Raw genomic sequence first — 19222 nt, forward strand, 5'->3', positions numbered from 1 at the left:
GGGAGCTAATGAATTAGCAAGTGAAAGATGGCGACTGCAAGAGAGAAAGGGAATTAGTGAAAGGAAGCCAAAAAAAAAAAGAAGTAGCTTTAGCGTTGTAAGGATTGCATGGAAGTTGACATAAAAATACATTTTCCCTATGAAAATTACCTGGTGTTGCTGACTATCATTCAGTGTTTTAAAGACCATCGCTACCATTCCGTTTGCTCTCAGGTGCATTCGAAAGCTCGGCATGGCACACTTCGTCGCCAGGCTGATAACACTATGGAAAACGAAAACATTAGTAACTGCATATATACATCACAGTTCTCTAACGCCACTATAAGTGGCACAAAGAAAAAAAAAACTATAAACTAAACAGAACACCTAAAAGGCATTCAAGTCTGGTGACATGACAAGTCAGTAACCTATGGTTATTAAAAACTACACAAGGCACAAAAATACAGATTCACAGAAGTGTTGTACGGCAGTATTTATTATGATTACAGCAATAAGCTCCATGAAGTATATTAAACAAACTGTCCTGAACTGCATAAGAACAAAGCCGCACAGACCGTGCTGCAGATTTACTTTACGGTGCAGTCAGATGTGCATGTAAAACACAGAACATTTATACTGCTTGTAAAGTAGTCCTCTATACACAAAGATATGTTGTGACAAATTAAACTTTTTCATCGTCACAATATATGTGTGGGCGAAGGGGTTAATAGCACACAGCTCTGGTTCCCTTTACCTTGTAACTCTACAAAAAGGACCTTAAGAAGGGACACCACATTAACCCCCAAATCCTGTCCATATCGCTCTAACAATTTCTGCCACCACCAAAACTTCTAAATAAGATGGGGTGTTTTGAAACCCCAATAACTCACACAATTAGCAATTAGGTAACGTGCATTTAACCTTTTCTCAACAGTGTGTGAATTCAGATATTAGAGCCCAAAGACAGAATGAGATTTCTGTGTGTTTAATAACAAAAGTATCAATACAAGTTACACAGTGCCAAATTAAAAAAAACTTTCCAGAATAACATACAGGTACAAAGTTCCAATTCTTTAAAAAAAAAATTATTAGGACATAAAACAAAATTTATGCTTACCTGATAAATTTATTTATTTCTTGACACGATGAATCCACGGATCATCTAATTACTATTGGGAATATCACTCCTGCCCAGCAGGAGGCGGCAAAGAGCACCACAGCAAAGCTGTTAAATATCACCTCCCTTCTCTCCAACCCCCAGTCATTTGACCGAAGCAAAGGAGAGAAAGGAAGCAACAAGGCGCAGAGGTATCTGAAGTTTATAACATACCAACAAACCCTGTCTAAAAATAACAGGGTGGGCCGTGGACTCATCGTGTCAAGAAAGAAAGAAATTTATCAGGTAAGCATAAATTTTGTTTCTTTTCTAATGACACGATGAGTCCATGGATCATCTAATTACTATTGTGAATCAATACCCAAGCTAGAGTACACAGATAAGGGAGGGACAAGACAGGGAACCTAAACGGAAGGTACCACAGCTTGAAGAAACTTTCTCCCAAAAGAGGCCTCAGCCGAGTCAAAAGTGTCAAATTAATAGAATTTTGAAAAAGTGTGAAGAGAGAACCAAGTTGCAGCCTTGCAAATCTATTCCACAGAAGCTTCATTTTTGAATGCCCAGCAAGAGGAAACCCTCGTAGAATGAGCCGTAACTCTCTCAGGAGGCTGCTGTCCAGCAGTCTCAAGGGCAAAGTGAATGATACTCTTCAGCCACAAAGAAAGAGAATTAGCTGTAGCTTTCTGCCCCTTACGTTTCCCAGAGAACACCACAAACAGAGCAGAAGACTGACGAAAATCCTTAGTCGTCTGTAAATAGAATTTTAATGCATGTCGTTCCTTCTGAGGAGGAGGATTAAGACACAAGGAAGGAACAACAATCCTCTGATTAATGTTCAGATCTGAAACTACTTTAGGGAGAAACCCTAACTTAGTACCCAAAACTACCTTATCCGAATGAAAAATAAGGTAAGGAGACTCATACTGTAATGCCGAGAGCTCGGACACTCTACGAGCAGATGAAATAGCAACAAGAAACAAAACTTTCCAAGATAACTTAATATCTAAGGAATGCATAGGCTCAAACTGAGCCCCTTGAAGAACCTTAAGAACTAAATTAAGACTCCAGGGAGGAGTAACTGGCTTAAACACAGGCCTGACAAAACTATTACATAAATGTCTGGCAGACGTCCCAGACGTGCAACAAAATAGACAAGGCAGATATATTTGACCCCTTAGGGAACTTGCCGATAAACCCTTCGCCAAATCTCCAAACCTTCTTGGAGAAAGGACAGAATTCTAGGAATCCTAACTCTACTCCAAGAGTAGCCCTTGGATTCACAACAATACAGATATTTACGCCATATCTTATGGTAAATTTTCCTAGTCACAGGTTTACGAGCCTGGACCATGGTCTCAATGACCGACTCTGAAAAGCCACGCTTAGATAAAATTAAGCTTTCAGTCTCCAAGCAGTCGGCTTCAGAGAAATTAGATTTGGATGAAGGAAGGGCCCTTGAAGTAGAAGGTCCTTTCTCAATTGAAATCTCCCAGGTGGAAGAGATGACATCACCATCAGGTCTGCATACCAAATCCTGCGAGGCCACGCCAGAGCAATGAGGATCACCGACGCCCTCTCCTGTTTCATTCGAGCAATGAGCCGAGGAAGAAGAAGAGTGGAGGAAATAGGTATGCGAGACTGAAATTCCAAGGTAACGCCAGAGCATCTATCAGTACAGACTGAGGGTCCCTTGACCTCGATCTGTACCTCGGAAGCTTGGCATTCTGACGAGATGCCATGAGATCCAATTCCGGCTGACCCCATTTGAGAATCAGGCTGGAAAACACATCCGGATGGAGTTCCCACTCCCCCGGGTGAAAGGTCTGTCTGCTCAGGATGTCCGCCTCCCAGTTGTCCACTCCTGGAATGTGGATCGCCGACAAACAGCAGTTGTGGGTCTCCGCCCACCGAATTATCTTGGCTACCTCTGTCATGGCCAAGGAACTCTGAGTTCCTCCCTGATGGTTGATGTAAGCCACAGAAGTTATGTTGTTCAACTTGAACCTGATGAACGGAGCTGAGGCCAGAAGAGCACTGAAGATTGCCCTTAGCTCCAGAATGTTTATGGGGAGAACAGGCTCCCAACCAAGTCCATGTTCCCTGAGCCTTTAGAGAGCCTCAGACTGAGGAGAAGACTGAAGCGCTAGACAAAATTTAAAAATCTTTAATTTCCCGACTTCTGTCAAAAATATCCTCATTGATAAGGAATCTATTATGGTTCACAAGAAAACTACCCTTGTAGTTGGAACCAAGTTCACCTTCCATCCATGAGAACACAGGAAGCATAACCACATTTCCGTGTGGGATTTCGCCTGTTGAAAGGATGGTGCCTGAGCCAGAATGTCGTCCAGAAAAGGCGCCACAGCAATGCGCCTCAACCCAGAGCACCGCCAACAGTGATCCCAGAACCTTTGAACAAATTCTGGGAGCTGTGGCAAAGCCGAATGGAAGAGCCACAAGCTGGAAGAGTTTGTCTAGAAAAGCAAACCTCAGAAACCTGTGATGGTCCTTGTGGATGGGAACATGCAGGTACGCTTCCTTTAAATCTACCTCTTGAGCCAAGGAAAGAATATAACGAATAGTTTCCATCTTAAAGGACGGTACTCTGAGGAACTTTAGACTTTGAGATCTAGAATTTGTCTGAAAGTTCCCTCTTGTTTGGGAACCACGAACAGATTGGAGTAAAATCCCAGACCCTGTTCCTGTCTCGGACAGGAACAATCACTCCTAGATCGGAAAAGTCTTTAACACAGCGTAAGAACACCTCACTTTTTGTCTGGTCTACAGAATCTTGAGGGAAGAAACCTGCCCCTGGGAGGAAAGGTTTTGAACTCTAGTTTGTATCCCTAGGACACGATGTCCACTGCCCAGGAATCCTGAACATCCCGAACCCAAGCCTGAGCGAAGAAAGAAAGTTTCTTGCCGTCCGAGTCAATAGCAGGCTTCTTGGATTGTTTTCCCTTGTTCCATGACTGGTTAGGCCTCCAGGAAGGCTTAGACTGTTCCTGCTTGGAAGAAGGAGAGGAGGGCTTATTTTTGAAGTTTCGAAAGGAACGAAAATTGCTCTGACGTCCCTTCTACTCATTTCTCTTGACCTGAGGGAGAAAATGACCCTTTCCTCCCGTAATGTCCTGGCCCAAACAAGGTCTTCCCCTTGTAGGGAATAGCCAAAAGCTTAGGACTTAGAGGACACATCCACAGACCAAGATTTTAACCATAAGGCTCTGCGAGCCAGCACAGCAAAACCAGAGATCTTTGCTCCCAGATTAATAACCTGTAGGGAAGCATCCGTAATAAAGGAATTGGCTAACTTAAGGGCCTTGATCCTATCCTGATCTCTTCAAGGGGAGTGTCTGTCCTAATAGAATCAGACAACGCAACAAACCAGTATGCCGCCACACAAGTGACTGTAGCAACGCACACAGCAGGTTGCCATTGTAAACCATGGTGTACATACATCTTCTTGAGTAACCCCTTTAACTTTTTGTCCATAGGATCCTTAAAAGAACAAAATATGCTCTAAAGGAATAGTGGTCCTTTTAGCCAGAGTGGAAATTGCCCCTTCTACCTTGGGTCCTGTCTGCCAAGACCCCTTAATAGAATCTGCTATAGGAAAACAGAATTTATGTTTACCTGATAAATTACTTTCTCCAACGGTGTGTCCGGTCCACGGCGTCATCCTTACTTGTGGGATATTCTCTTCCCCAACAGGAAATGGCAAAGAGCCCAGCAAAGCTGGTCACATGATCCCTCCTAGGCTCCGCCTACCCCAGTCATTCGACCGACGTTAAGGAGGAATATTTGCATAGGAGAAACCATATGGTACCGTGGTGACTGTAGTTAAAGAAAATAAATTATCAGACCTGATTAAAAAACCAGGGCGGGCCGTGGACCGGACACACCGTTGGAGAAAGTAATTTATCAGGTAAACATAAATTCTGTTTTCTCCAACATAGGTGTGTCCGGTCCACGGCGTCATCCTTACTTGTGGGAACCAATACCAAAGCTTTAGGACACGGATGAAGGGAGGGAGCAAATCAGGTCACCTAAATGGAAGGCACCACGGCTTGCAAAACCTTTCTCCCAAAAATAGCCTCAGAAGAAGCAAAAGTATCAAACTTGTAAAATTTGGTAAAAGTGTGCAGTGAAGACCAAGTCGCTGCCCTACATATCTGATCAACAGAAGCCTCGTTCTTGAAGGCCCATGTGGAAGCCACAGCCCTAGTGGAATGAGCTGTGATTCTTTCGGGAGGCTGCCGTCCGGCAGTCTCGTAAGCCAATCTGATGATGCTTTTAATCCAAAAAGAGAGAGAGGTAGAAGTTGCTTTTTGACCTCTCCTTTTACCGGAATAAACAACAAACAAGGAAGATGTTTGTCTAAAATCCTTTGTAGCATCTAAATAGAATTTTAGAGCGCGAACAACATCCAAATTGTGCAACAAACGTTCCTTCTTTGAAACTGGTTTCGGACACAGAGAAGGTACGATAATCTCCTGGTTAATGTTTTTGTTAGAAACAACTTTTGGAAGAAAACCAGGTTTAGTACGTAAAACCACCTTATCTGCATGGAACACCAGATAAGGAGGAGAACACTGCAGAGCAGATAATTCTGAAACTCTTCTGGCAGAAGAAATTGCAACTAAAAACAAAACTTTCCAAGATAATAATTTAATATCAACGGAATGCAAGGGTTCAAACGGAACCCCCTGAAGAACTGAAAGAACTAAATTGAGACTCCAAGGAGGAGTCAAAGGTTTGTAAACAGGCTTAATTCTAACCAGAGCCTGAACAAAAACATGAACATCTGGCACAGCAGCCAGTTTTTTGTGAAGTAACACCGACAAGGCAGAAATCTGTCCCTTCAGGGAACTTGCAGATAATCCTTTTTCCAATCCTTCTTGAAGGAAGGATAGGATCCTAGGAATCTTAACCTTGTCCCAAGGGAATCCTTTAGATTCACACCAACAGATATATTTTTTCCAAATTTTGTGGTAAATCTTTCTAGTTACAGGCTTTCAGGCCTGAATAAGAGTATCGATAACAGAATCTGAGAACCCTCGCTTCGATAAAATCAAGCGTTCAATCTCCAAGCAGTCAGCTGGAGTGAAACCAGATTCGGATGTTCGAACGGACCCTGAACAAGAAGGTCTCGTCTCAAAGGTAGCTTCCAAGGTGGAGCCGATGACATATTCACCAGATCTGCATACCAAGTCCTGCGTGGCCACGCAGGAGCTATCAAGATCACCGACGCCCTCTCCTGATTGATCCTGGCTACCAGCCTGGGGATGAGAGGAAAGGGCGGGAACACATAAGCTAGTTTGAAGGTCCAAGGTGCTACTAGTGCATCCACTAGAGCCGCCTTGGGATCCCTGGATCTGGACCCGTAGCAAGGAACTTTGAAGTTCTGACGAGAGGCCATCAGATCCATGTCTGGAATGCCCCACAGCTGAGTGACTTGGGCAAAGATTTCCGGATGGAGTTCCCACTCCCCCGGATGCAATGTCTGACGACTCAGAAAATCCGCTTCCCAATTTTCCACTCCTGGGATGTGGATAGCAGACAGGTGGCAGGAGTGAGACTCCGCCCATAGAATGATTTTGGTCACTTCTTCCATCGCTAGGGAACTCCTTGTTCCCCCCTGATGGTTGATGTACGCAACAGTTGTCATGTTGTCTGATTGAAACCGTATGAACTTGGCCCTCGCTAGCTGAGGCCAAGCCTTGAGAGCATTGAATATCGCTCTCAGTTCCAGAATATTTATCGGTAGAAGAGATTCTTCCCGAGACCAAAGACCCTGAGCTTTCAGGGATCCCCAGACCGCGCCCCAGCCCATCAGACTGGCGTCGGTCGTGACAATGACCCACTCTGGTCTGCGGAATGTCATCCCTTATGACAGGTTGTCCAGGGACAGCCACCAACGGAGTGAGTCTCTGGTCCTCTGATTTACTTGTATCTTCGGAGACAAGTCTGTATAGTCCCCATTCCACTGACTGAGCATGCACAGTTGTAATGGTCTTAGATGAATGCGCGCAAAAGGAACTATGTCCATTGCCGCTACCATCAACCCGATCACTTCCATGCACTGAGCTATGGAAGGAAGAGGAACGGAATGAAGTATCCGACAAGAGTCTAGAAGTTTTGTTTTTCTGGCCTCTGTTAGAAAAATCCTCATTTCTAAGGAGTCTATAATTGTTCCCAAGAAGGGAACCCTTGTTGACGGGGATAGAGAACTCTTTTCCACGTTCACTTTCCATCCGTGAGATCTGAGAAAGGCCAGGACGATGTCCGTGTGAGCCTTTGCTTGAGGAAGGGACGACGCCTGAATCAGAATGTCGTCCAAGTAAGGTACTACAGCAATGCCCCTTGGTCTTAGCACAGCTAGAAGGGACCCTAGTACCTTTGTGAAAATCCTTGGAGCAGTGGCTAATCCGAAAGGAAGCGCCACGAACTGGTAATGTTTGTCCAGGAATGCGAACCTTAGGAACCGATGATGTTCCTTGTGGATAGGAATATGTAGATACGCATCCTTTAAATCCACCGTGGTCATGAATTGACCTTCCTGGATGGAAGGAAGAATAGTTCGAATGGTTTCCATCTTGAACGATGGAACCTTGAGAAACTTGTTTAAGATCTTGAGATCTAAGATTGGTCTGAACGTTCCCTCTTTTTTGGGAACTATGAACAGATTGGAGTAGAACCCCATCCCTTGTTCTCTTAATGGAACAGGATGAATCACTCCCATTTTTAACAGGTCTTCTACACAATGTAAGAATGCCTGTCTTTTTATGTGGTCTGAAGACAACTGAGACCTGTGGAACCTCCCCCTTGGGGGAAGTCCCTTGAATTCCAGAAGATAACCTTGGGAGACTATTTCTAGCGCCCAAGGATCCAGAACATCTCTTGCCCAAGCCTGAGCGAAGAGAGAGAGTCTGCCCCCCACCAGATCCGGTCCCGGATCGGGGGCCAACATTTCATGCAGTCTTGGTAGCAGTGGCAGGTTTCTTGGCCTGCTTTCCTTTGTTCCAGCCTTGCATTGGTCTCCAAGCTGGCTTGGCTTGAGAAGTATTACCCTCTTGCTTAGAGGACGTAGCACCTTGGGCTGGTCCGTTTCTACGAAAGGGACGAAAATTAGGTTTATTTTTTGCCTTGAAAGGCCGATCCTGAGGAAGGGCGTGGCCCTTACCCCCAGTGATATCAGAGATAATCTCTTTCAAGTCAGGGCCAAACAGCGTTTTCCCCTTGAAAGGAATGTTAAGTAGCTTGTTCTTGGAAGACGCATCAGCCGACCAAGATTTCAACCAAAGCGCTCTGCGCGCCACAATAGCAAACCCAGAATTCTTAGCCGCTAACCTAGCCAATTGCAAAGTGGCGTCGAGGGTGAAAGAATTAGCCAATTTGAGAGCATTGATTCTGTCCATAATCTCCTCATAAGGAGGAGAATCACTATCGACCGCCTTTATCAGCTCATCGAACCAGAAACATGCGGCTGTAGCGACAGGGACAATGCATGAAATTGGTTGTAGAAGGTAACCCTGCTGCACAAACATCTTTTTAAGCAAACCTTCTAATTTTTTATCCATAGGATCTTTGAAAGCACAACTATCCTCTATGGGTATAGTGGTGCGTTTGTTTAAAGTGGAAACCGCTCCCTCGACCTTGGGGACTGTCTGCCATAAGTCCTTTCTGGGGTCGACCATAGGAAACAATTTTTTAAATATGGGGGGAGGGACGAAAGGAATACCTGGCCTCTCCCATTCTTTATTAACAATGTCCGCCACCCGCTTGGGTATAGGAAAAGCTTCTGGGAGCCCCGGCACCTCTAGGAACTTGTCCATTTTACATAGTTTCTCTGGGATGACCAACTTGTCACAATCATCCAGAGTGGATAATACCTCCTTAAGCAGAATGCGGAGATGTTCCAACTTAAATTTAAATGCAATCACATCAGGTTCAGCCTGTTGAGAAATGTTCCCTGAATCAGTAATTTCTCCCTCAGACAAAACCTCCCTGGCCCCATCAGACTGGGTTAGGGGCCCTTCAGAGATATTAATATCAGCGTCGTCATGCTCTTCAGTATCTAAAACAGAGCAGCCGCGCTTACGCTGACAAGTGTTTATTTTGGCTAAAATGTTTTTGACAGAATTATCCATTACAGCCGTTAATTGTTGCATAGTAAGGAGTATTGGCGCGCTAGATGTACTAGGGGCCTCCTGAGTGGGCAAGACTCGTGTAGACGAAGGAGGGAATGATGCAGTACCATGCTTACTCCCCTCACTTGAGGAATCATCTTGGGCATCATTGTCATTATCACATAAATCACATTTATTTAAATGAATAGGAATTCTGGCTTCCCCACATTCAGAACACAGTCTATCTGGTAGTTCAGACATGTTAAACAGGCATAAACTTGATAACAAGTACAAAAACGTTTTAAAATAAAACCGTTACTGTCACTTTAAATTTTAAACTGAACACACTTTATTACTGCAATTGCAAAAACACATGAAGGAATTGTTCAAAATTTATCAAATTTTCACCACAGTGTCTTAAAGCCTTAAAAGTATTGCACACCAAATTTGGAAGCTTTAACCCTTAAAATAACGGAACCGGAGCCGTTTTAAACTTTAACCCCTTTACAGTCCCTGGTATCTGCTTTGCTGAGACCCAACCAAGCCCAAAGGGGAATACGATACCAAATGACGCCTTCAGAAAGTCTTTTCTAAGTATCAGAGCTCCTCTCACATGCGACTGCATGCCATGCCTCTCAAAAACAAGTGCGCCACACCGGCGCGAAAATGAGGCTCTGCTTATGCTTTGGGAAAGCCCCTAAGGAATAAGGTGTCTAATACAGTGCCTGCCGATATTATTATATCAAAATACCCAGATAAAATGATTCCTCAAGGCTAAATATGTGTTAATAATGAATCGATTTAGCCCAGAAAAAGTCTACAGTCTTAATAAGCCCTTGTGAAGCCCTTATTTACGATCGTAATAAACATGGCTTACCGGATCCCATAGGGAAAATGACAGCTTCCAGCATTACATCGTCTTGTTAGAATGTGTCATACCTCAAGCAGCAAGAGACTGCACACTGTTCCCCCAACTGAAGTTAATTGCTCTCAACAGTCCTGTGTGGAACAGCCATGGATTTTAGTTACGGTTGCTAAAATCATTTTCCTCATACAAACAGAAATCTTCATCTCTTTTCTGTTTCTGAGTAAATAGTACATACCAGCACTATTTCAAAATAACAAACTCTTGATTGAATAATAAAAACTACAGTTAAACACTAAAAAACTCTAAGCCATCTCCGTGGAGATGTTGCCTGTACAACGGCAAAGAGAATGACTGGGGTAGGCGGAGCCTAGGAGGGATCATGTGACCAGCTTTGCTGGGCTCTTTGCCATTTCCTGTTGGGGAAGAGAATATCCCACAAGTAAGGATGACGCCGTGGACCGGACACACCTATGTTGGAGAAACATCTTTTTAAATATAGGAGATGGAGAAAAGGGGATACCCGGTCTCTCCCATGCCTTAGCAATAATCTCTGTAGCTCCATCTGGTACAGGAAAAACCTCCACCATGGAAGGTACATCAAAATATTTGTTTAGCTTACTGGATTTCTTAGGATTGACTACGACCGTGGTTTCGCTGTCGTCCAGTGTAGCTAAAACCTCCTTAAGTAGAAGGAATTACACTGTCTGAGATTTCACCCTTAGATGCTACCGAAGTATCCTCCTTCTCAGGCTTCTGGGAGGGGGAATTTGAAAAAGCAACAACTGCGTCAGTAACCTCACTTACTGATTGTTTACTTTTCCTCTTGCGCTTTCCCTGCAGCATGGGAAAAGCAGACAGCGCATCAGAAACCGCAGAGGACATGAGGGAAGCAATGTCTTGCAACGTAACTTCAAGTGGAGTAAAAAAGGAAAGGCAGGGCACTGGAAGAGTGGACAACAAATTTTGGGACATATGAGGAGAAAGCTGCGGCATATCTTGAACATTGTCAGAATGTAAAGTTTTCTCAAAACATGAGGAACAGAAAGGGATTGGTGGTTCAACATTAGCATCAAAACATAAAGAACATGTAACATCTTTCAGGGACTCTTGGTTCATATTTATTCACCAACTAAACTGAATAAATAGATAGATAACCGATATTTTATTAAGAAAATACCTCACACAAAAAACTTTACTTTTCCTTTAAATTTTAAAAATAAACTTATTTTTCCGCAAAAAAATAAATTAACATAAGGAAAAATTAAATACTCCGGACACCTTTACACCTCAGCTTAACTTTGCTGAGGTGCTTACCTGCCTGACGAACACCGGAGTGTATACACTGATAGCTGATCTGGACTCAACCTCTTTATTTCTCAAATGGAGTCCGTACTACTGTGACGAAACTTTCCTTGTCACGGAACACAGGAAGTATGAGGGAGAAGTGCGCAACAAAATTTGGAGCTTCTGTTAACCCCGCCCATAGTGGGCGTTACAAGAAAAAAAAAAACTTCCTGTCAAAATTATAGTAATGTCAGTTTGTTTCATTATCATTACTAAGTAAAAAACACCACCTCTGAGCCTGCTCCTCATCCCCAGTGCCTGCTAATACTGCCCATAATAAAATATTCTCCAAGTCCTAGGAGAACCTCTTGTCCCAGAATATGATTAAATTAATACAAAGTGCCATCTTTTATTCTGAATATGGTAAAAAGAAAGACAGCGCCTCATAGTGCAAGTGGGTTCCAACAGTAATGGATCACAGTGAGAAAATAAACAAGTGGTAGTATACTCACAAGGATGTTGGCACCTTTGTTGAAAATGGTGCAAATGGGCAGACTGACATTTAAATCAGCAGTCAGTACGCTGGAGCCAAAATAGATTCAGATTTCCTGGGTGGGCCGCTGTGGACTCTCCTCTATGAATCAGAGCAAGATCCTGTGATCTCCCGCTGTATATACAAACTGCAAACGGTTAGTCTATGCGTATAGCATACACTGAGTACAGGACAAACTTCCCAGATAATCGGAAGATATGTGTTGTCTGATAGTGGCTGATATAACTTTGGCAGGCAGAATAAAAAGCAAGTAATGCTGTGGTAAATAAAGTTAAAAACACTTTATTTTGCGAGCTTAGGACGCGTTTCTCGGCCGCAAGCTCCTGGCCATTTCATCAGGTAAAATGTATTACACACGTGATTACAAAAAATGTTTAAAAAGCCTGCCAATGTGTTTGTTTGGTCACAATCTAACCAATCCTTGAAAAATACAGTTTGAGAAGCAACAATGTTTGGACACATAATATGTAGTTAACAGAATAAATAGATTACAGTTTCGGCTGATATGTTGGTAACAAAGAATCTATGAACCTGAATAATGGGTGTTTAATCTGTTAAATGCCAAGTGTGATTGTTGTCAACATAATAAAAGACTAAAAGTAAATATTTCTAGCTGGAATTTCGGATAAAATGCATTTTATCTGAGATAATCGTACAGTGGAGAAGTTTTTACTATTAGTAGATTCACGAACTGTAACTCAGTATATGTAGTATATGTCTTAGAGTGCTGTTGTGGAATTCAGTACGTAGGACGTACCTCTAGGAATGCCAAGGTACGCTGGGGAGAACATTGGCGCAATTGTAAAAACTGCACCAAGAAGTAGATTAAACACAGCATTCCCGAGCATTGCTTGAACAAACATAAGGGAAATTTTGATATTTTCAAATTTTACCCTATAGACTATATTCCACCTTCCACAGACTATAATAGAATCATTCAGTTAAGGATCCGTGAAACCTTTTGGATCCACAAACTAAAAACCCTACACCCACTGGGCCTTAATTCCAACCTAGACCTAGCAGCATTTAATTAAATTATTATTATTCTTTTATTCATTCCATTTTCTGGTCACTCGCACTTATATGCTAGAAATCCAGTAGTACATTTCTCTAAACAATAACATTATTTGACCATAACATCTCGATTTATCCTATTATTATTTAATCTGCTATCACACCAACCCTTTTTTCATTCTCACATCCCTTTTTCTTCACTTTTATTATAATTTCCATCCAATTATATTTTTCATTTAATACCCCATCCTTTTGGATCCAACAAGATATTACACCGATCTTTTTGTTGAAACAATTAAACCATATTCCAATATTACTTGATAATATTTTTTGTCCGTTAATAAACTCACCAAATCTGAGTATCAAGTATAGCCACTGTCCATGACATAAAACCAGACATTACACACATCGATGTTTACTGGTTCTCAATATTATTTATACCGTATTTACACAAAAATGGATTGGTGGCTCTTGCATGTCCCCTGACACATTCCTCAATTAGAGACCCTTCTTACAATTTATTGTTTTTAAATATTTCAGCAATCTTTTACAATGTATTGCTTTTAAACATTTCAGCATTCTCATATATATATATCTTGACATAGAATATATGAGAACAATACGCCAGGTGACAGGTGAAATTTTGCTGCTATTGACTGCTGGCGGATTCATATACAGCTTTCATTTAACCTATTGCTAATACTATGGGTGAGAAGAAACAAACTCTTCTCCCCCTTTTTTCGCATCATGTTTTTCCTTTACATATATATATATTTTTTAATAGTTTATACTACGTCGATTCTTTATCCATCATAGATTTATTATGGAGATAAGATTTGTACGATTATCTCAGATCAAATGCATTTTATCCAAAATTCCAGCTAGAAATATTTACTTTTAGTTTTTTATTATGTTGACAACAATCACACTTAGCATTTAACAGATTAAACATCCATTATTCAGGTTCATAGATTCTTTGTTACCAACATATCAGCCGAAACTGTAATCTATTTATTCTGTTAACTACATATTATGTGTCCAAACATTGTTGCTTCTCAAACTGTATTTTTCAAGGATTGGTTAGATTGTGACCAATCAAACACATTGGCAGGCTTTTTAAACATTTTTTGTAATCACATGTGTAATACATTTTACCTGATGAAACGGCCAGGAGCTTGCGGCCGAGAAACGCGTCCTAAGCTCGCAAAATAAAGTGTTTTTAACTTTATTTACCACAGCATTACTTGCTTTTTATTCTCCCTGCCAAAGTTATATCAGCCACTATCAGACAACACATATCTTCCGATTATCTGGGAAGTTTGTCCTGTACTCAGTGTATGCTATACGCATAGACTAACCGTTTGCAGTTTGTATATACAGCGGGAGATCACAGGATCTTGCTCTGATTCATAGAGGAGAGTCCACAGCGGCCCACCCAGGAAATCTGAATCTATTTTGGCTCCAGCGTACTGACTGCTGATTTAAATGTCAGTCTGCCCATTTGCACCATTTTCAACAAAGGTGCCAACATCCTTGTGAGTATACTACCACTTGATTATTTTCTCACTGTGATCCATTACTGTTGGAACCCACTTGCACTATGAGGCGCTGTCTTTCTTTTTACCATTTCTAGAGACTGTGTTTTCGATCAGACATACCAAAGACCAGCTGCCTGCAATATTGGAAATCCTGTTTACTATATTGGAAATCCTCCTGACTACAAAACATCTTGATCACGATAAGTTTGAAAGAAACATTGTTTCAGAGACATTAACACTTGTCGGCATCACTTTTTAGCACCTTATTTTATGGGACTTATATCACGATAAATCGTTTGATCACTAGTATATATATCAAATATATATTTTTCTTTCTGTTTTTGGTTCCCTCATATATATTTTTTATGAATTGATTTTTATTAACCAATACTGTGTTGTGCATCTATTACATTGGTAGTATATACATATATATACATTTTTTAGCTAATCTGCACCTATTTAATTGGTAACACTTTTCAGCGGATTCGATTCACATCACATTGAAAAAATTTCACAACTTACACAAGTATTTTATTTATATTTACACATTCCTTATATTATCATAATTTTATTACTTATGTTCAAACCACTACTATCACAAACACATTAGGCGCATGCTATTACCTATTTTGTCAATTGGTATTTTTTCACTCTTTATTCTGAATAACTTTCCCAGAAAATAAAGTCAGCACTTACCTTTATACATCTGTCCGGCAGCAAGGCAGCTCACTAGGTTTGAGAGGCAAGATCCCTCACATAGACCCGAGGAAAAAAATGCAAAGACTGAATAATCGTATTCGGGCTTTAGAAATAGGGCAGCATCAGTAAATGGGAGGCGCAGTGATGATTATACCCAAGTTCCCATTGCTCTACTGAATATTGATATGGACTACGGCTACACCCTAGGACAAAGCAGCACAGTCTTGCACTACTTAAAAAATAATAAAATCTTGCTTGAAGAATCTTTTTCTAACACCTAACTTTACCACTTCCTTGCTCTAACGTAGGCAAAGAGAATGACTGGGGTTGGAGGGAAGGGAAGTGATATTTAACAGCTTTGCTATGGTGCTATTTAACGCCTCCTGCTGGGCAGGAGTGATATTCCCAATAGTAATTCAATGATCTGTGGACTCATGTCATTAGAAAGAAAAAGAATACACACATAATATCCAACTTATTACCAAGTTCCTTTAGCTATGTGGAAAGCTGCCGTTCATGTTAGTTGCTTGGGTCCCAGGGCAATTCTAACCGAGCCTGTTACATCAAGTTTAAAACTCAAATTCTTTTTGTCTTGCCAAAGTCCCCACCCTAGTCATAATTTATGATGAGTTAGCCAATGCACAGCTAGCCGTGGCTCACAGTATCAGTCTCAAAGAAGGGGGGGGGGGGGGTCGTAGCCAATACAGGTATCAACTACTCCACGTCACTGTATCATGACACCTCCCCTTTTAAAATTGTGGAAATAGGGGGTCAGCCCACGCTGATCCCCTATGTCAACCTAAATCTTCATCTTTCCTCGTTTATAAGAACAGATCTGCCCTTTCTGCACACACTCTGCATCCATTTGTCCTTAGCATCAGCCAACACAATTTCCCTTGTGGAGGACACTCCCATGCAGGATATCATACCCTCCTTGTACTCGCTCACTTGTATAGGGATCTAGCACCCCCTCAGGGTAACTTTCTAGGGGAATAAGAGCAATTCTTGCAAAGCTTAGGCCGGATAGTCCACTGTTCACACTTACCCCAGTATGCTCTGTAGGGGTATCAGGTTTACTAGTCACTGCAGCTACTTGGCCCACATTTTCTCTATCAATGGCACAGAGAACCATGGGAGAGCTGCAGGGGTCACATCTCCCTCCCTCTCTCTTCTTCACATCTGTCAACCCTGTAGGGGAGGTCCACAGACACACCCAGGGTCCCATACTGTCTTACTCTCTGTAACAGGGCAGGGGGTACCCTGGCCCCTACACCAGCCATACCATGCACTCCTCCTTGCATATGCAATGCTGTTTCAGAGACAGACTGACACATACCTGTCACCTGTTCTCCTTTGCAGCTGTATAGCTGACATCCCTCACTAAGGGTGCATTTTACCTCAGGGGAAAACAGAATAAGCCTCTTCTCCTGCACCAGACATTACTGGTGTACACAAAGGCAGAGCTGCATTAACCCTCAGCCCGCCCTCCCCCCTCCTTCCAGCAATCATGGTTGGGAATCATTCTTCATCCTTTAGTGGGATACCTCCAGCCCTGGTGTAGCTAGCGATGTTCTCATCCCTCGCCTCCCCTCTGGGCCCCACAAAGTTTCACACAGTACCTCAGTGGGTGCAGGGACCTCTACTGGCCCTTCCAGGTTACAGGTATTGTCTTCTTGGGCGTACTGACAAAGCATCCAGTCCAAATCATCCCCTAACAAAACATCAACAGGGATATCCGCAGAAATCCCTACCTCCCGCAAACATTTTCCCACACCCCAATCAAGGTACACTCATTTGTACGAGAAAGAGAGAAAAGAATACACTAATAGCACTCCTAGGTCAAATTTTAATATGATAGATATCTGAGATTACTTATCACTAACTATTCACTAAAGAATATAAAATGGAGAGACAAAACATAAATAACTAAAATTAAAATATAACTTTTATTGGGGTCAAATAAAATAGGATGTTAAATTAAAAACACTTAGATACTGAATGTAGTAATATGTACATGTGCTAGGTAGTTAATATTATGTATTTCAAGTACACAATGTATTAAGTACCAATATTATGAATGCCATCCACAGTAGATTATAAAAGAATATCTAATGGTGCATAACACTGGTATAGCACTCAATGTGTGAGTGTTAATTATGCTGTATACTGTTACAATGGCACTAAATAAACCAAAGATACTGTAGTACCAGTATTGCCATGAACTTATTAGGCTGTTGATACCAAGTAATATGTTGTCCAGATAGTACAATAGTATTAGAACCTAGTATTGCTCCTAATAGTAATTTATTAATAATATTAGTAATCTGGTAGCTATAGTGTTTTTGAGGGTTAACGTCACATAATGATACACCAATGTGCGGTGAATGTTTAAATACTGCTGATATTTAGATAGTAACTAACACCGATAGAGAAATTTCTATCACTTATAATTTTAAATGATAGTGTACAATAGCAGACTGATAAACATCATGTCAAAGTGACAATGGGTATAATAAATTATTGCATTAACACCTTCTGTACAGTAACAAATCGTTATTTCACCGTTCGCTGGCTTGTGGATGATTATGATGAACACAATCGCACAAATATTATAAGGCAAAATTATCCCTTAATTTTAATTGGTGTTAGAAATACATCTCGCTTATTCATCATGTGTAGTATACTTGTGAGAAAAATAATATCTGCAATATTAATGTTGTAACATGTATAAGAACAGATGGAGTCAGCAGCTAAGTAATATAGTATCAGATCTCAATAATTGTTGATTTGTATTATGTTACCTATAGAACAATTTATGCTTTTTCCACCATGCTACTCCGAAGAAAAGTAGAAAGTATCAACGTTAAATGTACTATGTTATGTTGGAGCGTACAAACGTGGAAGCCACAAAATAACAACTAGCGTGTTGCTATAGATATCGTGATAATCCTGAGATGTTTCTGTCAAATAATCACGTGACCTGATATTTTCTATTGGTAAATGTTATAACTATCTGCAGATGACAAAAAACTGCAGTCTGAAGTTGTGAGCGAGTGTGATAAGAGCCCACACCTCTGTTAAATATTAAGGTAATATCAAGGCATTTAATTGTGCTTATTAACTAAACTTTTTAAGCTGAAATAGCTATATTATCATACAAACTCCGGTACTTTAATGTTCTTCCTGTATCAAAAGTCTATTGTTATGGAGCCGATATAACGCATCGGTAGTTGCATTATTATGTTTTTAAATACCGGAGCGTGACCATAATGAATGATAGTTTCCGTGGGTTTTATTAGTTTCACAGTCTCACTCAGCCATTAAAACAAGTACACATTCACTCTGTATCAAATGGTAACACCTTGTCTTTATTGTTGGTTGTACATTATGAATAACTACGATATACGGAATTGTTAATTACACTGTGGTGTGTTTAAATACAAGAACGTGAACAGAGTTGAACAACAAGTTACCGTGATGTTATTAATAACACCGTCTCACTCGGCCATTCAGACAAGTACCCGATCACTCTGTGTCAAATAGTACCAACTGACATTATTATTGGATGTACATTGAAAGTAACTATCCGTTAGTAAAGATATACTACAGTAATTTTCGGTAGCCTAAGGCTTGCTAAAAACACAGGAGCTCCAAGGACTCCTCACCATTGCCCTAGCGTCCCTTGGGGACCTTAGGCTACCGAAAATTATTGTATTTAAACACACCACAGTGTAATTAACAATTCCGTATATCGTAGTTATTCATAATGTACAACCAACAATAAAGACAAGGTGTTACCATTTGATACAGAGTGAATGTGTACTTGTTTTAATGGCTGAGTGAGACTGTGAAACTAATAAAACCCATGGAAACTATCATTCATTATGGTCACGCTCCGGTATTTAAAAACATAATAATGCAACTACCGATGCGTTATATCGGCTCCATAACAATAGACTGTTGATACAGGAAGAACATTAAAGTACCGGAGTTTGTATGATAATATAGCTATTTCAGCTTAAAAAGTTTAGTTAATAAGCA

At 41.1% G+C, this 19222-nt stretch overlaps 1 protein-coding gene across 3 annotated transcripts in view; it reads right to left on the bottom strand.

The window, feature by feature from the left end:
- Nucleotides 1–19222, bottom strand: part of WAPL (WAPL cohesin release factor) — a 326703-nt gene that overhangs the window by 185115 nt on the left and 122366 nt on the right. For all 3 annotated transcript variants that reach the window (XM_053692042.1, XM_053692040.1, XM_053692041.1), the window contains one exon: nt 151–262. In XM_053692042.1, coding sequence (XP_053548017.1) covers nt 151–262 — 112 coding nt within the window. The remainder of the gene's footprint in view (nt 1–150; nt 263–19222) is intronic.

Source organism: Bombina bombina, chromosome 9 (assembly GCF_027579735.1).
Source record: "Bombina bombina isolate aBomBom1 chromosome 9, aBomBom1.pri, whole genome shotgun sequence".
Taxonomy (NCBI): Eukaryota; Metazoa; Chordata; class Amphibia; order Anura; family Bombinatoridae; genus Bombina; species Bombina bombina.